The sequence below is a fragment of the Idiotropiscis lumnitzeri genome, chromosome 5 (assembly GCF_059441095.1).
Source record: "Idiotropiscis lumnitzeri isolate Australia: NSW breed Sydney's pygmy pipehorse chromosome 5, RoL_Ilum_1.0, whole genome shotgun sequence".
Lineage (NCBI taxonomy): Eukaryota > Metazoa > Chordata > Actinopteri > Syngnathiformes > Syngnathidae > Idiotropiscis > Idiotropiscis lumnitzeri.
In genome coordinates this window covers 27843886-27856202 of record NC_142395.1, presented here as the reverse complement: position 1 = coordinate 27856202, position 12317 = coordinate 27843886, and the positions used below count along the sequence as shown (strand labels likewise).

The following is a 12317-nucleotide window of genomic DNA, read 5'->3' as shown; positions in this document are numbered from 1 at the left end:
TAAATGATTTGTTTTATGTATCATTTGACAGTATGTTTCAGATTGGAGTGACAGTAAGTCACTTGGAGTATTTTGTGAAAAATTGTTCACTATCTGCACAACTGCAGCTGGCATGTAACTCAAATTTTTTATCACAACTCAAGATAAAAAAAAAAATGACCGGGCGAGGATTGAGGACTTGAAGATGTTGAGGACCTCATAAATTGGGTCAATTATAATTCAAAGTAGCGCTGGACTGAAATGACATCAGCTCAGCTCTTCCTTTAACAGAGCAGCCATACTGGCAAAGCTCTGATTTATCACAGATATGTATCCAAATTTGGAAGACGCCTCATTTCAATCAGAAGACACACGCACGCTATATGCAAATTATGCCACATGGAACCAAAAACAATAGAACTGTGTCACTTGAACCGCACTGCCTAAATCCAGCCTGGAAACTGTTCAAAATAAATTATGGTAATATCACCTTTTCTCACTAAGCAGCATAGAATCCATGAGAAGGCCATGGATCATTACTCAAGCCCAGTTAAGTCCACCATAAATGACAGCAAAGTTTGGTGCAAGAAAACAAATGTGACTCGTCGTGTTTGCGGTAAACGCTGCGCTGTCCCGTTGCACGTTTGCCTCTGTAAAACTGTCATTGACAACGTACATACTGCCGCTAAACTCGAGTGTACGCCCTCTCAATGTTGTTGCGCTTCCAAGCATTAATGAAGAAAGTCAGCCTGACTCCTTTTCATGGGCCAGGAAAGAAGAGCGTCTTTGCGCCTTTATTAACTTCCACACATTAACAACAATGAATGGAGCTTGAGTGACTTTGCTTCGGTTTTATGCATGCCACTGCATTGAAGTTGCAAAAATAAAGGTGTTATACTAAACAGTCTAACAACATATGGCAGCCAATCACTTCCAAAGTGTGTTGGCAGGACATAATTTCTATGACGTCCCTTTAAATCATGGCAAAATAAGCACCAACATTTGGCCATGTATGGATATTTTGTTAGGTAGGCACATCGAGTATATGTAAAAAAAAAAAAAAAAAAATCACCAGCTTTATCAAGTTGTATATTGTTCTCTTGATCATTTTGTAACCGAACTGCTTTAAGTACACAAAGAGCAAAACACAAATCTGTATTAGTGCGCACTTCTCCTTTGCAGAGGTAATAAAGCCCCCTCATAAGTGTGGTAGATGCTGACAACACAACATGATTATTGCACGGTTGTGCCTTGGGCTGACCACACTAAAAGGCTTCTTGCAGCATTTTGTGTACAAAGGAAAAGTCTTTGCGTCCAGCTCATGCATAACAGGAGCAAAAACACAAGTGTTGAGTTTATATTTTTCCTAGTTTATGCAACATCTTTAGCTTCACTGCACTATAACATAGAAGTGAGACTTAACTTGAACTGAATATATATGTTGCATTACATAGAAGCATATATGCACATTTTCTTTGTATTGATTGCAATACAATACTGCATCTTGCTTTGCACTTTGACCAAACCCTTATCAGGTTGACCTGCTGCTATCAAAACACACAAAGTATTTCACCACGTTTTGGTCCAAAAGAGAAATTGACTCATGAAGTTTACAACATTTAGATCAGACTATGTTTTCCTTAACACCTTGTTATTCTCAGAGAAAAAAAGCATTAATAGAAACTCAAGCCTGATGAATGATGCTACAAATAGATGCACTATTTAGAGACAAATGTTCTTACAAAACATCCACTAACCAGGATTATTGTGTTCTGTAAAAGACACGAAAACACATTTCAGCATGTTTTTGATTTATTACACATTTAATACTGGTAATAACCTGAATGTGTGTTTTTCAGCTAAATGGCGCTTTGGCAATGGCATCTTCATCTGAACTGCATTTCACGCCACAGACCAAATATTATATAATGGTGAGCATATAACAAGCTCGATTGGTTTTGACATAAAGAGCATTAAAACCCACAGGACGTTTGAGGCTTTTAAATGGAAATGCACATAACAAGTCGATAATCCCTCGCTCTGTGCCGAGCATTGCAAACAAACAAGGCAGGAAAGGGACCAAAGGCAGGCCTAGCATGAACATTAGCACCACATAGGCTAGATTGTGAGTTTTAGGGGAGGGAAAAACACCTAAGGCAGCCCTAAAACGCTATGAGGGTTGGTCGAGTAGTATTATTTCCCTTTCGTATTCAGCTACAGCATCGGGCCAAAATGTCCTCGATGGCTAATGTGCTTACCGGAGAGTTCGTCTGGTTCCAGCCCGCTTTCGGTGTCCAGTCCGCAGACCACGAAATAATCTGCGAACCGACAGGAGACGGGGCTGATGCCGGTGGTCATTTTGAGACAGGTCCGGTGGCTCCCTTATCCTCGTGACAGGGAGCATATTAAGTGCAAGCGGAGAAGTGATTTGTTTGTGCCATCACCGATGTTGTGTATGCAGTCTCGAACGCACTGATCCAGCCTATTAAAATCACAACCAAGCCCTTTACTCCAACGCGCAATCTGACCAGACGATTTCCGGTTTGGGCTTCCACAATAAAACAGATATTTCTTATGCACGACTATTGCGTTTTGCCGTCGTCAACTGTTTAATAATAAAGTATATTGTTGCAATAAATACAGATAGAATGGAAAGAAATGAAGAAAGGAAGGTGGGAGGAAATGAATGAAGAAGGGAAGGAGTGAAGGACGGGGGAACACAAAGGAAAGACAGAAAGAAAAAACGAATGGGAGGAAGAAAGGAAGGAAAGTAATGAGAAAGAAAGCAGGAAAGAAAGAAAGAAAAAGTAAGGATGGGCGGGAGGAAATATGGGAGGGGAGAAAGGATTTAAGGATGAAAGGTAGAAAGGAAGGGAGCACGGAAGGTGGGGCACCCCAGATGACCAGTTATGTATTGTAGTTCCTTGTTTTTTCGATAGAAATTCTTTACACTTCCGGCTTAGATCTAATTACTTCTGACTTCACACGCGCGTGTGAAGCGTCGCAGTCTTGCAGTTCAGCAAGCGTTTTAATGGTACGTAGTGATCGTCTCTTGTCTTATCAAGTCATGAAATGAATTAACTTGACAATTTAAAAGGCGGTTATTGCCCCCTGAATCCAGACTTATCTATACTTTATTTCCTACTGCCTAGTTATTCTCAATAAAATAAAATTATTTTGTCAACATGCTTGTCAGACGAATGTATTCAAAATCAAAATGCAATTTTTCAAAATCAGTGGTGGCTAATGACCATTAACTTGTCAAAGTTTTTTTTTAACCCTTTAAGCAACATATTGTTGCAACACAAAGTGTAGCAACACATGTAGCCTACATATGTCAATACTCAAGTCATTTTTCTTAACCTCGGCGAAAATCGCAGCCTACTGAAAGTTGTGAAATGCTTCATGTATATGCGTATGGATGCAATACATTGCTCCCTGCTGGCCAAGGCAAGAACACCAACCGTGCAATGAATGTATGTTTTTTTTTTCCTCATTGAAAAAAAAAACATTTCAGAAAATCTGAAGCTGTCTTTTGCCGAGGATATGGAACAGATTAATAGTATTTCGTTAATGATTAACCGGTTAGAAAATAACTGCCGTACTGCAGCTCCGAACATTACTGTTACAGGGTGGCCACCTGGTGGCGAGGGGGAGGTCTTCTTGGTTTGCAATAATAGATTGCACTGTTGCCCATGACATAAAATTTCGCACGTGATTTATTAAAAAAAAAAAAAAAAAATCAAAGTTGAAAAAAATATATAGACTGCACCCATTTCTCATTATTGATATAATATAGGTGACAAAAATTACAGAAAGAATATGCCAGTTTAGACATTTTGAGATATAATTTATTTAAGACATTTCATTCACCAATTGAATTACCTTGTAAAATTAAGCTTCCTTCTTAAGACCGTGAGAAAAAAGAACAAATACAAAAACTCCGATGAGGAACACGCAACTGTCCATACATTAAATGTTCGCACAACATTTGGTTTAACAATTTGTGTGTTTGTATAGTCATTCAAAATCCAGTTTGGGGAAGCGTGTACAGTAGTTGGCAGAAATCGATTTAGCATGAGGACATTTCATTGGCCAAAAGGAATAATAATTAAAAATAATTGTCAATTTTATAAATAGAATGATTTAAAAATATTCAACACATATTGTCATCCAAAAATGTGTTGTCTGGGTGTTTACTTCATCAGTGTGACTGTAGTAGTTTATGAGCAGCTAAAGAACAAAAAGAAGAAAGCAAAAACACAAAAAAAATTTGTCAGCCTTGTGATGTGGAGAATTCTAAGTCTTATGAAAACACTGGTTCGTCATTTTGCACCAAGTAGAATGCAAATGTTGGTCAAATTGCACTGTATAGGAGTATTGTAGTGACTTGACATCCAATCCTCCAATTTTGAATCAAGGGGTACATGCAATGCTTGCAAGGGTTGTTATTTGTTAGTTTAAAAACAACAACAAAAAATAAGTATGTGGTCATGGATCATTTAGAGGTAGAATTTCACACACAAAAGATGCACTTGCTTACTGTATATAAGTCAAGTTTCTACTCTTCAGTAGATTTTAAGTCCCTCCTCTGCACTAGACATTTGATAAAGCAATCACCTGATATGATATTTCAAAACCGAACCTCACTTTCAACACAGCCTAACGACAGTTATTGCTTCCTGAAGGACAGAAATAAAACAGGGAAGAAAAATAATAAGACATGACTGCGAGTGAATGTTGAGGTGCTACAAATAGGACGATGTCATTCACTGGGGGAATTCCACAGTGGTGGACTTCGCTCTGAAGTCATGTTATTTTTAGCAAGCAGGAACACTACCACCAATTAAAAAGGAGGTCAATTGGAGCCAACTGCATCGCCCAAAATAAATAAATAAATGTTGATTATAATCCAGTCACAACATCCTAAAAGTAGTGCTTTTAAATTGCTCTTTAATAATAATAATAATAATAATAATAATAATAAGCACTTTATCTGACATAGATAGTTATTGAGACCCTTTAAGCCCCTATCTCACTGAGTTGCACAGGTTAGCGAGTGTGCACGTGTGTGTGCACGTGTGTGCGCACATATAGCTAATCTTTTTTCGTCAGGGTTCGTTCAAAGTCCCAAACAGTTACAAACACGTTCGCCAACCTTTTCAACGGTCTGATTTTTTTTTTTACTTGTCACAACTAAATTTGGAACATGATGAAAACTAAACAAAACCCTCGCCGTTCAGTGAGGTGTGGGTTTTAGGCATATGGGGGGAGGGGGCTTATCTTCTTGTGCGTACCGGGTTTTTGCGCATCAGAAAAAGTTTTCTGAGCATGAGAGCGGTTCATGAGTTCACCAGAAAGCTTATCGTGCACACAAGTTTTACAAGACTAGAACGTTTCTTCATACGCACAAGAAAGTACAGTAATACCCCGCTACTTCGCGGTTCACCTTTCGCGGGTTCAGTGCTTCGCGGGTCTAAAAAATATTCGGGGGCATTGTAGTTTCGCCGAGCGGCACGAGGGGGCGCTGGAGCGGTTAGGCGGCCGGCGTGCGCCGAAGAAGAGCGTGGGCGAAGAGGAGAGTGGACGAAGAAGAGCAAGTTCCCCCGGGCACGATCCGGTGCGACGTTTCGCGCGGTTCGGACCGTACGAGAGCTCCGGAGGAGGCCGGCCGGCGTGCGTGACAGTTACGCCGAATAGGAGCACATTCCCCGGGCACGGGCGGTGTCAAGCGGCCCCCAAGTTTAACCGAATGGAAGCTCCGGAGGAGGAGGGCATGCTCGCGTCACAGTAAGCCGAAGAGGAGCACCTTCCTCGGGCACGGGCGGTTCCAAGCGGCCCCTAAGTTTAACCAAATGGAAGCTCCGGGGGAGGAGGGCGGGCGTGTGTCACAGTTAAGCCGAATAGGAGCACCTTCCCCGGGCACGGGCGGGGCGAAATGAAACCGAGTTCAACCGAACGGAGACACGCTTCGGGGGAGCAGGTCCGGCGTGCGTGACAATTAAGCCAGAGAGGAGCACTTCTTCCGCCCGGGCACGAGCGCAGCGCGAGGCTGTCAGTTATGAATGAATAAATAAATAAATGATTAAATGAAGAATGCCACCTTTCATTTCACAGGGCACACCGGACGGCGTACCAGCAGGTAAAAGTCGAAGTAATTAAATAAATACAAAAAGAAGTAATTGAATAAATACAAAAATAATGGCTGGGGAATAAAAGAATAATAAGTTTTAATAATATATATTTTTTTTGTTATAACATGAATTTCATTCTCTCTCTCTCTCTACCCGTATATATATATATATTTTTTATTTTATTTTTTTTAAGCATTTTTGAAGGTGCGCCGCTACTTCGCACTTTTTTTTTTAAGCATTTTTGAAGGTGCGCCGCTACTTCGCGGATTTTCAGTTTTCGCGGGTGGTCTCGGTCCCCATTAACCGCGATAACCGGGGTATTACTGTATCACAAAATGTGCTGCACGTACCAAAAGGTTTAATGAACGTGACAGAAACTCATCCCACACACGCCAGACAATCTTCTTGTTAAGGTTTTACAGTGCACAAAAGAAAGTTTCTGGTGTGTCCCGGCGCATTTTGTCATGCACACCAAAAACTCTCCAGCGCACCAGAAACATGTTGTTGTCCCCTTTGAGGTTCCGTAAGATGTGCCACGATCAATAATTGCGTGTGGAACATCAGCAACAAGCCACCATTGTGCTGACCATGCGGTCGAGTCATATTTATCATATCAGCTGGGGAGACCCTACGATCAGGAATTCACGCAGCTGTGACCAACGCGTAGGCGCATGTTCCTAAGGCGAAAGGATTTTGAGTTGTTGTTGTAATTGTTAGTTGTGGTCGGCCTGTAGATCAGGTGCTGGGGTCTTTTGTGGTCTACTCGAGCTTCTGTTGCAGCTTTTTCTGGAAGCAAACAGGTAAGATGGAGAGCACGGCAAGGACGGCGAGCACAAGCAGAGAGTTCCAGGACACGGCCTCGCCGGCAGTGGTCAGTTTGTATAGCGTTGTACCCGCATTGATGGCCACAAAAGATGGCGGTGCCACACCTGTGAATAACAAGAGCGACTTCATTAAAAAAAAAAAGACTCAATATCAAAAGTTATTTCAGCACTACATACAAAGGAGGAGTCAGAAATACCTACCCAGAAAGGTTCCAACAAAGAAGACCCCCAAGGGCACGTTGATGACGGGTGAGGTGATGTTGATGAACCAGTTGGGAAGAAAGGGTGTTATCCTCAGGAAAATGATGTAGTTGATTAAATGGTCTCTGTGTTTATCTACCTGCCAGTGGAAAAAAAAGATGGAAAATAGAAATAGCTGTATAATCAATCAATGTTTTTTTTAGAGACGAGTTCGATCGAACAGTTGTCTCCCACTTTTTAAACTACGTAGCACCTCAAAATAATTTCAAGCACCAGCGTCATGACTAACAGGTAACAAAAAATATTGTATCAAAAATGTCACTGAAACAAAAATTGAAAAAACAAGCACGCTTAAATATTAAAAGCAGACGCACTAATAAAAAGTTAACTTCAGTGGTGCCTTGACTCACCAATTTAATTCTTTGCATTACCATGCTTGTAACGCTAAACAATGAAACCCCAAAACCTCTTTCCCCATTAATCTGTTGAGCCTCGCAAAAAAAATAAATAAATTAAAAAAAAAAAATCGACATACAGTATTGTAGTTCATACAGTATTTTAATAACATGATTAAATATAATGTGAAAGAGGGAGAGAGAGCCCACCTGCCATCACACTTCAAGAATTACAAGGCAAGTTTTCTATCAATGAAGTGTCATCGGAACAAATTGTCCCAGTACTCCCATTGAATCACAATTGCTCTTACCTGCTGTGACCACTTTTGTGCTTTTTCAGTGAGGTATTTGTACACCATGGGTCGGCCCACCAAGTAGGACAGCATGTAGCAAAAGGAAGCTCCCATACCAGAGCACTGCCATGACACAAACACATAATGAGAGCTGAGTTTTTCATCCATACACAATAAGTGATTGAAAAACTAAAGGTTCCCGCTGGCGGCCAGAGGACACAAGTAGAATCAAAGCATTTTGCCAAGTTTCCGACAAGTATAGTAAACAACTTTTTACAAAGTAAATGGCATAAATCGCATACCGTGAACTTAACAGTACTGCCCTGAAGAAATTCTGCTTTACGCAGTCCCGACTACTCCACACAAAGCAAAACATAGGAGCATGAATTAAGTAATTAATAAAGCTGTAATGTTATCTCCACAAATAGCCACCAGATTTCAGTTTGCAATCTTGGTAATTATTAAGAATTATTATTTATTACATAAACACAATGTATCCCCACCAGACAGTCTCTGGATTTTGTCACAGTTGGATCGAGGTCACCAAACCAACCAGGGCCTGAATGAAAATGGATAACTAAGAACAAAATGTGATGCTAATCATATAATTTATGGTTATTACTCACCAAGCAGACTAAGAAGAGAGCCAATGGGAAAGGGTAAAGATATCCAGACAGGATGCTGAGGAAAATCGATCCGGGGATGGCAAAGGTCTGAAGGCTAATGGAGGGTGTCAAGGTATGTAGGTATATTTTTTGAAGACATTAAACATCACAGAAATTTACACAAGCAATAAGAAATGCAATGGGGGGCCCATCAGAAATATAAATCTAACCTCTCTAAGCCACGATTCACAATACTGAGACAAGATACACTGAATGGTTGATTTGAGAGGCTCAGTCAGTACTATACAGGGATCAAAGCATAAAACGCACTGGAAATTGAACAGAAGTTGTCCGTAACAGTGGCAATGTAACATGGATGCCCGCTCGCTTCAGCCGCGAGGGGCAATTTGTTAGTATAAGTCCACAGTTATAACCCTGTGACACCATTGCTAGTTTCGTTAGCTTGTCTATGGCGTTTTTACAGTTTGCTAGCATTATGTTTAACAGACGTAACTTAGGCAAAATTATTTGGTTGTTTTAAATATGTTTAGCTTAACAGTGAACTTCAATTAGGACCAGTAAAAACAGATCGAAGCCTCTTTTTTTCAAGAATTGTTTACTATGTGCCAAAGTGATGCTTGTTGTAAAGTGAGTTGAGCTCATTGCCAGAGAGAAGTGAGAAATGCATTGAGATATTGTTTACCTACAATAATACATATCTATGTTGTCACCTGAATCAAAGACAGTTGAAATTGGTATCCCTTTTACCCCTCTGAGGATACAAAACGTATGTTGCAAAGTAGGCCACCAACACTTGGCTGTAGTAGGTGTCTTTGTATTTGGACAATACAGTTCCCAAAGCTTTGGCATCGTCCATGTCTTTGGGTATTTTGATTTTCTCCATTTCATCGCTGGAAGAAAAATGAACAATTGGCATTGTTGCCCGTCATTTACGTTGATCATTGATTCTTCATTTGACATTTGAAATAGCAATTCCACTCTAATTCGAAACTTACTGTGTGTGTTCTATGTGCTATTGCAAAAAGACTCAGACCGTCATACACATATATACATAAATATATATACACACATATATACATATATATATACACACACATACACACATCTATATCTTTGCTGCTGTAACACTTCAAATTTCCCCATTGTGGGACTAATAAAGGACATCTTTATCTTTTATCTTTTATATATACACACATTCCCACACACACACGCACACACACACATACATATATATATACATATATATACATATACATATACATACATACATATATATATATATATATATATATATATATATATACATATATATACATATACACATATATATACATATACACATATATACATATACACGTATATATACACATATATACATATACACGTATATATACACATATATACATATATACATATATATATACACATATATACATATACACGTATATATACACATATATACATATACACGTATATATACACATATATACATATATACATATATATATACACATATATACATATATATATACACATATATACATATATATATACACATATATACATATATATACATATACACATATATACATATACACATATATATACACATATACATATATATATATACACATATACATATATATATACATATACATATATATATATACACATATACATATATATATATATATACACATATATATACATATATATACACATATATATACATATACACATATATATACATATACACATATATATACACATATATATACATATACACATATATATACACATATATATACATATACACATATATATATATATATTTTTTTTTTTTACTTTGCAGTCAAAGTAAATGTTAGCCCTACCTATTATTAAATTATACAACCATGCCATATTTACCAGACATACCACAAAGCAGGTAAACTGCAGGGAACAACCATCTTCCTTTTAAACTATGAATAGCAATAGAAGACGACACTGATGCGCTACAAATGTAGTTAGCGGGAGACAGAAATATGAAAAATCAGCAATGGATCCATCAACAACAAATCTGCTCAAACAATTAGCAACCAGCAGTGTAATGCAATGATTTATAAAGTTAATATTCTTTCACATATTGAAAGATCAACGACATCTAAAGCAGTGGTTCTCAAACCTTACTTGTCTCTACACCACCAAAATGTCCAGCATCCATCCATCCACTATCTATACCGCTTCTCCTCACTAGTGTCGTGGGGAGCGCTGGAGCCTATCCCAGCTTTCTTCGGGCAGTAGGCGGGGTACACCCTGAACGGGTTGCCAGCCAATCGCAGGGCACACAGAGACGAACAACCATCCGCGCTCACACTCATACCTAGGAGCAATTTAGAGTGTCCAATCAACCTGCCATGCATGTTTTTGGAAAGACCTCACTTTCCTTCAAGGTGTTTTTCAAATAAAAAAAAAAAAAAACATGACCAGCATCCAAATAATTAAAATGTACTGCACATCCATTGATTAAAAAATATCAGACAACAACACACCACACTAATTCACTGAACAACATAACTAATGGGGTTACTGAGGTAACCTAAAGCAACTTACTTTGTAAGCTCTGGGAAGTTCCTATAGACCAGGTACATAACTGAGGCTGAGCAGGTGAAGATCGCAAGAAGAATGAAGAGAGACATGCGTGTTGAGCCCCCTGCTGCATGATGGCCATCTGCGAGGAAAGGACAAGAACAATTAAGTTTATTTGGTGTATCATTTAAGCCTTTGGAGTTGAGTTCCCATGTTTGAAAAAAAATTCTTCGCAGTGAGAGTCAAAGTGCAACCGGTACGCTAAACGTCACGTGACAGCGACAAGCGACTGCAACATGACAGCACTAGTTTTGCCCTGATGCTAAGCTAACGGAGCGTTCAAATGCTCGTTAGCCCTATTTAACTAGTCGAACGAAGTAAAAAGTAAATCATCTACTTAAAACCAAATTAAGGCAAACTAGACACTCCGGTTGGATTAATATTTGACCAGAATAAATATGTTAAATTAGCCACTACAAGCCTACCTGTCAATGCTATGGGGTCCGTAGCATTAGCTTTTACTTCCCCCTTTGACAAAACCAAGCCGTCGGTATCTCCTCTGTCCCTCCGCTTTGTGGCCGCATTCTCAGATAAAGCCATTCCGCCTCTCGAGGGCCGATTTCTGTATGAGCCGGGAGGAAAAACAGATACCGATACACGAACCGGTGGGATGACCGGTTACGCCAAACGAGCTTTTCCTTTCGCTTCCAGTGTAGAACGCATACAATAGGCCACAGCGTCACCGCCTGGGGAATATTGATATTACAATCATTGTTACGAACTGTCCATGTACGAGTACTTTTTCCTCACTCCTCACTAGTAGTAAGACAATGTGGTGCTCTAGTAGAACGAACGTGCCTTACTAGGAATGTATTTTTCCACAACCGGTCCCAACCGGACCCTCTCTCGGAGAATTTGTACGTATTTCTGTACAGTAGAAGGTCAACTTCTTGTTGAGAAAAAAAAACGAACGAGTTGACATTTGTGTGCTACTACTAGTATTACAAGTAAAGCACTGGATGTTGACTAGAAGAATTTTGTCATTGGTAGTTGACTAGTTGCCTTCTCGTACTGTACATGTCAACTAGTGCAGATTGACCTCACAAGCAACAATGTAGTTGTCAAACTATTCCAAATTTGTCCTACTTGTTCTACAAATAAATTACGATTTTAATTGGGAGACCAACTGTGTCCACAAGTATTGACTTCTTTTTCCTTAGTTAGCAGTAGGCATTAAGACACATTTTAGTCTTTAGTTTTCGACTCAACACGAGTGTCGCTGTTCTCCTGGTTTTAT

The 12317-nt window shown here is 39.3% G+C and overlaps 2 protein-coding genes across 4 annotated transcripts in view; both read right to left on the bottom strand.

Moving 5' to 3' along the window:
- dennd5a (DENN/MADD domain containing 5A) overlaps nucleotides 1-2489 on the bottom strand; it is a 28485-nt gene extending 25996 nt beyond the window's left edge. For all 3 annotated transcript variants that reach the window (XM_088296582.1, XM_088296584.1, XM_088296583.1), the window contains exon 1: nucleotides 2238-2489. In XM_088296582.1, coding sequence (XP_088152708.1) covers nucleotides 2238-2337 — 100 coding nt within the window. In that variant the 5' untranslated portion in view covers nucleotides 2338-2489. The remainder of the gene's footprint in view (nucleotides 1-2237) is intronic.
- Nucleotides 2490-3808: 1319 nt separating this feature from the next.
- tmem41b (transmembrane protein 41B) lies at nucleotides 3809-11745 on the bottom strand. The gene is made up of 7 exons (XM_088297289.1): nucleotides 11506-11745; nucleotides 11045-11162; nucleotides 9214-9342; nucleotides 8453-8546; nucleotides 7845-7949; nucleotides 7139-7277; nucleotides 3809-7042 (listed from the first exon to the last, which is right to left on the bottom strand). Exons 1-7 carry the CDS (start codon nucleotides 11618-11620, stop codon nucleotides 6873-6875), a joined length of 870 nt encoding a protein of 289 aa, XP_088153415.1. The 5' UTR covers nucleotides 11621-11745; the 3' UTR covers nucleotides 3809-6872.
- Between the last annotated feature and the right edge of the window lie 572 nt (nucleotides 11746-12317).